At 47.5% G+C, this 10,159-nt stretch overlaps 1 protein-coding gene across 1 annotated transcript; it reads left to right on the top strand.

Annotated features, from left to right (window-relative positions):
• Window positions 1–1,391: 1,391 nt before the first annotated feature.
• Window positions 1,392–5,917, top strand: LOC123121689 (uncharacterized; the record flags this gene model as incomplete). The annotated part of the gene is given in 9 exon segments (XM_044541706.1): window positions 1,392–1,439; window positions 2,477–2,582; window positions 2,679–3,036; window positions 4,027–4,098; window positions 4,184–4,248; window positions 4,464–4,614; window positions 4,713–4,790; window positions 4,883–4,972; window positions 5,422–5,917. Coding segments are annotated over 7 exon segments (837 nt in total). The 3' UTR covers window positions 5,545–5,917.
• Between the last annotated feature and the right edge of the window lie 4,242 nt (window positions 5,918–10,159).

Genomic DNA, 10,159 nt, shown 5'->3' on the forward strand with positions numbered 1-10,159 from the left:
AAGAAAAATTTGTGTACAATTCAATTATACAAATCAAACAATTTGCATAAAATAATTTTAATCCTTTAATTGTGATTACTTTAGAGAATTAGGAAGTTACAATAATTATATCTTTCTTATCTTTATTACTCCCTCTGTCCCATAATATAAGAACGTTTTTGACACTAGTCAAAAACGTTCTTATATTATGGATCGGAGGGAGTATTTTTTTGCGAGGTCTTATATTATTTATTATATTCATAAGAAAGCAACAGTTATTTTCACGCAGGGCTCAAATGGCCATAAGAAAGCTACAATATACTAGCTTTCTTATATTTCGTTTACTCCACATGTGATTTTTTCCCCTGATTTATCAAAACATAGAAACACGATTTTCACTGAAGTTTTTAGAAAGTGATTTCACACGGGCCTAAGTTCTGTTGAGCAATTTCTCTCAATTTGTAAACCAAACTTGTGATTGGATGGTTAGGAGAACAGTGGTATCCCAGCCCACCAGAGTTCAAGTTCTAGACGTGACATTGGTGCTTGCATTATTTCTGAATTTATTTTAGGCCTTCCGGCAATGTGCGTTCAGTCGGAGTAGACGTTCCCGTCGACTACGAAGTCCTATGTGGCGATTTAGTCAATCTCAAGATGATGTGCCGGCTCCGTTTCTCGAAGCTGCTCATAGGGGCAGGGAGTGCGTGCGTTCATATATGTGAGTGTATACTCGTGTATGTGAGCGACTTCGATTGTGCTGTGTTGAAAAAGGTCCCTCAAAATTTTTTTTGAACGGAAAAAAGTCCCTCAATTTGATGTATTTTCACATTAAAGAACGGCGTCGCACAGACAAAATAATCCTAACGAATGTACATTTGAATGGAGACAATCACAAATTCAAACATCATTATTTCCCTTGCAAAAAATAGAACCGTGGCATCCTCATAATAGCATTTTTACCCAAACGTGTCCATGAACCAATGCTATTGCAGGGACGCGCCAAGAAAAGCCTGGGCATGTGGTAAACATGTTGTTCTCTCCCAATATTGGCTCCTACCTCCCAGGGGCTGCCCGCCCCCCCTCGCCATTTACAAGGGAGCGCCGGTGCCTGCCCGGGTGAGCCCCAAACCTACCCAATAAAAATAATTTCTCCCACGCCTTTGCTCTCTTTTCATACCGCATATGAATAATTTTTTCTAGTGTATTTTATTCGTTTCTTGTTGAACGACGCCGCACGGCCAGGGCGCCGTAGGCTGTGGCTGGCTGGCCGCTCTCGCTGGCAGGTAGGGCCGGGCCGAGCGTCGCGCTGTGTGGAAGGCGACCTACCCGCCCGTGGGCCCCGCGGCGCAGCCCCCCGTCGTGATTGCCGGCATATATTGGCAGCGCCCACCGCACGGGGCGAGATCGAGGAGGAGGAGGAGGCCGGAGCCCGCACCAGGCCGCTGGGAGTTCTACCCTCGGTAACGAAATTCCTTCCCCGCATCCATTCCCCCCGATTTTACTCTCTCGAATCGGCTGCTGCGTCGCGTTGCGCTGGGATTCTGGCGTGGGGGGAGGCGAGATTCGGTCTCGCGGTCTCCCCGTAGCCGCGTTAATTCGCGCGGGATCGGTCGTCGGCGCGGGCATTTCGTGGCGGGGAGAGGTGAATTCGGGCGGAGGTTTCGGTGAATTCGACGCGATAGCGGTCGATTGTGGCGCTGGGGCTCCGCGATTGGGGATTCGGAGTCTGTCGGTGCGTTTCGCTTCGCTCGAATCCGTGCTTGGGTCTGATGGTTTAGGCGACATTTCGCTGTCTAAAGGGCAAAAGGCGTTCGAGGGAACTGATTCCGTCGCTGCAATTTTGATTGGGGGCGCGCGCTCTGCTCTACGCAGTTGGTATAGATGAGTATTACTGCATTAGATAGTGTTTCCTTGGGAGACATGATTATTGGTGTGTTAGTCTTTTCATCCCTTGTCTTGCATACTGTAAGATTGAGGACGGTGGTGGGAGCATCCTCAAGTTCTCATCAACCCAGATTGAGCGAAACAACATTGTCTTGCATTCCGCCGTTTTAAATGGCACTTTTCATCTGTTTTTAGCCATAGTAATTTGATAGGCTTCAAGCTGATTTTCATTGGCACAAGCGGTGCATATGATACATTTGTATAATTGTTGTGCTAGGAATGTGGTTCTGTGATTAGAATTTGGGAGGATTGAAATGCTATGCTTTTAATTTCTTTTGCTATTATCCATTATTTTACTAGTTTGGTTTCCACTGCCTATGATTTATATGTGAGGCCATCTTGAAGTGCCAATCTTTGTGGAACATGTGTATATCTTCAAAATGTTGGGATGGACACTGCTATTTGGAGAACAAAGTTGTTTTGCATATAGTAAGCGGTTTAAAGTGTTTGTGGAAAGTAGAAACATTATTTATAAACTCGCCGATTGCTTCATTTTGAGTCTTGTTGTAAGTCAATAGTTCCTGTTGTTACTGAAAGCATAACTTTCGTGCAGAAAGGTGGACCTCGAATATTTGGTGCCTCTTATCTCTCACCAAGGACGCTGGTCCCTCATTGTGGAAATAGGAAAATTTCTTCATCCGCTTCATAATTGTTGAATTGTAGGTTTTCAGCTGTTACATGCCTATTCTTTTGTGACTGTTTTTTATAAGAAATCATGTCATTTGTTGACTCCTTTTTTTTTCTCTTCCTAGCAGGACGCTAAGATTTATTTAGCAATCAGATTCCGGACTCTGAGCAGATCTAACAGGATCTTTAAAAGAGTTCTTTTGTTTGAAAATTTGTTACTTAGTAGAAATGGTGAAGGATCATCTAATGCTCAATGTTGATCGCCTAATGGTGCCTGAACCCATTGAGATCACTGGAGCACCCAAGAGCTCCTCATCGAGGGACACCACTGCACTGCCCATTACAGGGCATTCCTTTTTTGCAGTTGGAGACAGCATGGTTCCTGAAGAAGAACCTCTTCTGCAGATTACGGAGTGCCGTATTTGTCAGGAGGAAGATGACATTAAGAACCTGGAGAGCCCCTGTGCTTGCACCGGCAGTGTTAAGGTTCACATCATTCAATAAACTCTGGTTTTTGTTACTTGAAGTTTTTATTGTTATTAATTCACATTTGATCAATTTATCTGGAAGCATATGTGATTTGACAAGATTAACTTGTCGCACCAGTGTTTACCTATATGTCTATCTGGTATGCTCCTTAGAGCATTTGTTTGGTTAGGGAGTTTATATGTGGTTCTCTGTTAGTCAATCTGGCCTTCTTATTTGTTTGATTAGGGGTCAACACTATCCTTTAAATGTCGGCTATTACTTGGGACACTGATTTGATTAACTTTCCAAAGACATTTGAAAAAAAAACTCCAAAATATTGTGCTCATGTTACCACCACAAGCAGCATAATTCTCATAACATTTCAGTTATCTCATTGTTTGCAGCTTTATCAATTTAGCAGGTACTAAGTATATCTTGTTAAACAAGAACTGACTAAAAAGTCATTGTTTTTCCTATCTCAGAGCTTAGTTCATTGCGTAGTTATATTGTTGTACTGTTTATCCTTCATGACATAGTTCTCTTGGCGTCCATATTTTGTTGAAGATTCCTCTTGGTGTTCTCTAACCATCATGCTTTGGAGCATATTCATTTGATGTGCGTATGGACCAGTTAAGATAGACAATAGGCAATTTGCAAATGTGATTCATCCTGGATTGATATGTCACGATTCTTTGAAATCTGAACGAGATTGGATGTTTCTACTTAGTAGTGCTCTATTCTTTGTGATCTCCCTCCCAGTAAATCATACATTTTTCTTATATTTGTACCTGAAAAGTGGAATCAAGCTTTCTCTCTGTTCCATCTGTGTCCACGCCAGTCCTTATGTCCTTAGCTGAATAGATCTCCAAGTTGATTCTTGTTGGCTTGTTGCCATGCTTTTCCAATATGTTTATGAAGCTAATTTTCTTTATCTTTTTTTTATGAAATTTGGGTCTCTCCCTAGGTAAAGTGCATGGATAATGTTCTGACATATTTTATTTTGTGCAGTATGCGCACAGGGCTTGTGTACAAAGATGGTGCAATGAGAAAGGAGATGTCACATGTGAAATCTGCCATGAGGTGAATTTATTTTTAGATGTTTTATAAAGTATGCGCCTCCCCCAGATACGACCCTGAACTGTTGTTGGAAATTACCTTACTGCAGCCGTATGAACATGGGTACACTGCACCTCCCAGGCCCCATCCTGATGAAACTACCATCGATATAAGGCATGTCATAATTTTGTATCATTCAAGACATAGATATTTGATTCTACTTCATAAGTTATTTTATTCTGTATGTCTGGTGTCATGTTTATGTATACTCCCTCTGATCCAAAATAAGTGTCGTGGTTTTACTAGAAATTTGAACTAAAACCGACACTTATTTTGGATCGGAGGGAGTAGTATTCAATTGTTGTTTACTCCTTTTTTGGTGTGTGCAGTGGTGGCTGGACCATTACTGGTACAGCATTTGACTTGCGTGATCCTAGGATCTTGGCAGTAGCACAAAACCACATTATGGAAGCTGAATATGATGATTATTCAGCCACGAATGCCAGCACTGCTGCCTTTTGCCGGTCTGCTGCTCTTGTCGTGAGTTCCTGCACTGCAGTCTGCAGATTTATTTACCTTTATTGAACATGTAACAGAATGTTTGTTGCCTACTTATTTACGTTTTCCCCTGTGTTCAGTTAATGGCTCTCCTACTACTGAGGCATGCATTGACTCTAACTGATGAAGACGATGATGACACTTCAGCAATGTTTTCAGTAAGCGAAATACTCTTTTTAAGACATGCCATAGGCACCATCTCTCCGCACATTATCATCAGTATTCATATCTGTGGTTCATTATTTGGCAGCTTTTCTTACTGCGTGCGGCTGGTTTTCTTCTCCCATTCTATATAATGGCTTGGGCAATTAGTATATTGCAGCGTCGCAGACATCGACAGGTTAGTACATCAGCGCAATCATATGCATCTTTCTTCTTTGCTGCTTCTACATTTGTTTGGAACATCTCATAATTGCTGCATTGCCATGTTCCTTGAGCTCTGATTTCAGTTAGACCTGCTTTGTTATCCTATATGAGTTGTTTGAAGTTGAGTTACCAAATCTCGTCTTTCTTATTTGATGTGTGCCTTGTCAAAGAAGTGATGAACATAGTTATGACATTGATGTCTGAGTAATGAATCTCGTCAACACTGTAAAAGGATTTCAGTGGCTGTACTCATTTTCTTTGCATTCAACTACTTTGGGAGCTGTTTAGATTATAAAAAGACATCAACTTCGAAATGCTCTAATCAAAGCAGTATGCAAGGGATCTTCCGACAAATCATAATTCGTGTTTGAGCCTTTTGTAACCACTAACTTGCTCGGTGTTTTGTACGGTACTTATGTTCAGGAGGCAGCTGCGTTGGCAGCAACTGAGGTGGCATTCATCCTTCAGTCTGGACAAGGAAGAGGAGTGCATTTCACCATAGCACCAGATTCTCCTGCCACGCCCCAGCACGAACCACAACCTTGAAGATGTCCGCCAAAGAGCGACCGGCTGGCGGCTGCGGCGACATCGGATTGCTGGCTTGCGCGAATCACCAAAGGAGTTATGGTTTGCTGCCACTGCAGAGCCATGTTATTTACGTACTTTACGTCATTGCCCTGAGTGTAACGTTCTGAGACGTGTCCCAGTTTGTGCTTCCGGATTCTGTTAGGGTTGGCGTTGGCCAGGGAGTCTCGGTGAGTGGTGTGTATAAAGTAAGAAAGCCATTTGGACCGTGCATGTCGGTCCCAACTGTTAACTTAAAAATATAGCCGACAGACGGCTTTTCTGAAGGCCACTGTTTTACCTATAGTCTTCACATGCTTGTTGTTTTTTACAAGAAAAATATGTGCTCTTGCTAGAATTGTGTTATTAGTGTCCTGAGTAACATGATGGTAGTGCTTCTGCGCATGATCTCGGCTCCTCAACTGCAAAATCTAGCGGCGCATGATCTCATTGCTAGGGTAGTGCTAGGGTAGACAGTGTTAGTGGGTCTGGACGGTGCGTAGAGCAACTTCAACGGGCCGACCCAAATGATGCTTTTGTCCGCCTTTTATCCGTTTGGGTTGGCCGCCAGTCCGGCGTCCGCCTTTTTTTAAATTTGGGTCGGCAGTGTCTTAACGCGCCGACCCATTTCATGACCGCGCGCGCCGACCCATTTCATGACCGCGCGCGCTTTAGATCATGCCAGCGGCCATGTCGTTGCCCTGGTTTTGGCGCTCCAGCGCGCGGGAAAGGTTCGCGTGCGTGGGGGAAAATCGGCCTAGCGCGCGGGTAAGGTTCGCGCGCTTGTTTTGGCGCGCCGCGGCCGGCGCTCGTTACAAGAAGGTACTCCCTCCACACTCTGTCCGCCGCCCACTCGTCTTGCCCCCTCTCACTAGCCTCGCCGCCTCTGCGCCGCTTGGGTGCTTCGGATTTTCGCGGAGTCCGCGAGCGCCGCTCCGGCGCCTTCTCCTCTGAGATCTGGTTTGGCGAGAAACGCCTCATCCTCGGCACCTTAAACACTGCAGAAGAGGCGGCCCGCGCGCACGACGTGGCGGCGTGGCGCCTCTTGAGGCCTTGTCGGGAGATGAATTTTCCCGATGCGTCGAGCCAGCGGGCGCAGGATCTCGCGCCTCTCCCGCGGCTTTTCACCGACGAGGATCGTCGTGTCCACCGGAGGCGGCAGCGTCGCCTCGCCATCGCCGAGATGGACGTGGAAGCCATGGTGGTGTGGTGCGAACGCTTCCTGCAGGACATCGTTGACGAGCGCCAGTTCTACAAGCAAAGGAGGACGGAGAGGGAAGCGAGGAGGACGGAGCGAGCCGCCTATCGGGAGGACAAGCGTGCGCGGAAGCAGGCCGCTCAATTGAAACTGAAGCTACGAGAAACGTCGGGTTGGGACTTCAAGGACGAGCGGTATGCTGACGCCTACATTCAGACGTCGAAGGAGGACATTGCCGAGTCGGAGTCGGAAAGCGACGAGTAGTTGATCTTTTCTTTTATCTGTGTACGCTAGAACTATCTATGTATCCTTTTTCTATCGGAAAAAATGGCCGGCGGCGTCGGCGACAAAGCAGGCGGGCGAGGGTGTGCAGTTGAATGTGGAGAGGCCAATGTGAAGGAGAGAGGGCGAGCGCGTGCGCGTCCGTCATGTGTCCGCGCGGATGCAAATCCGGCTCAAAATGGGCCGGAAATGGGTCGGCAGGCGGACGAAAGCGGACGCGCGTCCGTTTGGGTCGGCGCGCTGGGCCGACTTTTCTGTCTGCGCCGACCCAAACGGACGGCGGCGGACGAAATGGATCACCCCATTGGAGTTGCTCTTATACTCTCCCGAAATGAAATTTTTGCGACCCCCATGCAACTGGGCCATGTGTTGCCGGCACTTATGTGGTGACACTCCTGTGACGTTAGTGACCGTATTTTGGGTATTCCTGAGCAGGGGCGGAGCTTGACAAGAATGCATGTGGGGGGTTTAACCACTGCAATAAACTAGAACGGGTAGCCTGAAGGCAAAATAATATTCATATTACCTATATTGGTGGCAAATTACATATATAGTAGTTCAAAAAAGAACTAGATCAAAACATACATCTCGGGCGTCTTTGGTTGCCTGCATATGGCCCAGCCTGGCCCGCGCGGGAAGAAATTGGCCCGTTTGGTTGCCTGCGTTTACTGTGCGGCCCGCATAGCATGAAACTTAAAGCACCTCCAGGCCAGGCCCAGGAGAAACGCCCGAATCGGCAATAGCTCACGAGCCTGGCTCGGGCGACGCAGGGGAGGGCGACGCGCTTCTCTCCTCGTGCGACCAGGGAGATGGCGCGAGCTCGCCCGCGTCGCCAAAAAATCGGCGGGAGGATTTCGGCTCACCTCCCGCTGAGTCCGCCCCTATTTAGCCCCCTCCCTCACCGCCCTAACTCCCACCACCATTCTCCCTCCCTTCGAGCTTTCTCGCCGATGCGCATCGGCACTGACGAGCAGGTAAGCGGCGCATCTTCATCTGCCGGCGGTCCACGGCGTCGGCGGTCCTTCACCGGCCGGCGGTGATCTTCTACGACCGTTCCCCCTCGTTCTCGAGCTGCAGCCATGGCCTTTGTGAGTTCAATCCCCCTTTCTCTCTGTTCTTTCTAGCTAGATCTGAGCTGCAGCTAGGGTTTGATGTAGATGCATGGTTGATTAGTGCTCTTATCTGTGAGCTCATATGGTTGATTGCTATGCCACGGTTGCAATTTGTGGTAGGGTTAGATGTTCAAGCATGTGGTAGGCTAGATTAGTAGTAGAGTTTGAAGTTGAACCTTGTGCTTGTGTTGATTTGTGCTTAGATCTGTGATTTGTAGCATGTTGTTTGTTGTAGATGTTTGTTCCTGCTCATAGATTGTCCGATATGCTTAGTATGATAGCGATGAACCATGTGCTTAGTATGATAGTGATGAAGCATGTGCTTGGTATGATAGTGATGAAACATGTACATGTATGCTCCTGCCTTCATGGATTGTCCGGTATGTTGTGTGCTATGCTTACTGTCAATCTGTGCTACAATTGTAGGACACGACCACACAGACGCAAGATCTTAGTCAGGCCCTTGTCCTGTCCGATAGCCAGTTTCCTCCATCGTTTGTCGAGAACTCGCAGCCTATGCTGAGATGGCACCTGATTCAGAGGTGTTCGCGTCTGATTCTGTCTATGTGCCAGTAGTGCTTGTTGAGCAAACTCCTCCTACTGCTGCTGCTGCTGCTGCCGCTGCCGCTGCACTCAAGGTAGCAACAGCAAAGGCAAAGAAGGATGGTAGGTCGAACAACATGAAGTGGCAGCCGTTTATGTCCACGTTCGTGTTGAACAAGATGTGTGAGCTCATCTCTAGTGGAGTTAGGACTGACAAGGGCTTCAAGGAGGTGCACTCGAACACTGTTGCGAAGCAGGTGTTCGAGTTCTGTGGGCAGGAGGTGTCCGCCACCCAGGTGTACAACCACCTGAGAAAGTGGAGAGGTCGATGGATCCAAGTGTTCAAGCTGAGAGATCTTAGCGGCGCCTCATGGGATGAGAACACTTGCTCCATAGTTCTGGAGGCAGAGCACTACACCGGCCATGTCGCAGTTAGCTCACAACGCTCTTCCTTTTCATACTGTCCACCATTGCCTACTCCTAATCACAACTAACAACACTTGTGTTTCATTCTTAGGACCACCCAAGGAACGCTGAGTTCCTCAACACACCCATAAGAACTACAGCCATATGCAACACATTTTCTCCTTCGGGCTGGCAACTAGGAAGCATGCCATGGGCTCGGGGGAGCCTCTTGGTTCTCCCATGCCAGACTTCCCTGGGACCCTGGACGTCGAGGTCCTTGATGGCCCTGACAAGCCCTTTGAGAAGCCATTCGACAAGCCCTTTGACCCCGTCCATGATAGGAAGAGGAAGAGAGGAGGTCTGATGGAGAAGGAGATCAATGTCTTTTGCAGCATGACTAAGGCGGTGAAGAAGGTGGCAACAACCATCAGGGAGTGCAAGCCCCTCGATGTCCACCCTGACCTATATGGCGTTGTCATGACCCAGGGTGGCTTCAGCGATGAGGCTCTCATGGCAGCTCTCAGCCACCTGCTTGACAACAAGGCCCAGGGTGTTGGGTTCGTTGCCATGGCAGACGCTCATAGGGTGCTGTGGCTCAGGAGCTGGCTGGGAAAGCACTACTACTAGAGTAGTGCTGCCTGTGAGCGTGCATGATCCCCGACGGCGATGGCGATGGCGACGATGATGACGATGACGATGACAACGTACATTTTGTGTAGCCAGGGCTGGAAAACTATTTGATGGTCTGTATATTTTGGTGAGGTGGTACATACTAACCCCTCATGATGATGGTGAACTTGCGGTGGTAGGACGACACCCGCTTTTGGGTGTGGTGGTAGGATAACACCATGGTAGTGCTCGGTAGAACTTGCTATGCCGTATGATCATGCATGCTTTACTTCTTCTCTTCTGCACCATTGTTGTTTGTGTGCTACTTTGCTTGCTACTTGTGTGCTCCATTGATTTGCTGCCTCAACTCTTGCTCTTATGCATTGCTAGGGAAAGTGGTATGACGTGTTCATCGGTAAGGCTCCAGGGGTTTACAGTTCATGGGAAG

Source organism: Triticum aestivum, chromosome 5D, assembly GCF_018294505.1.
Source record: "Triticum aestivum cultivar Chinese Spring chromosome 5D, IWGSC CS RefSeq v2.1, whole genome shotgun sequence".
In the NCBI taxonomy this organism is placed as follows: Eukaryota; Viridiplantae; Streptophyta; class Magnoliopsida; order Poales; family Poaceae; genus Triticum; species Triticum aestivum.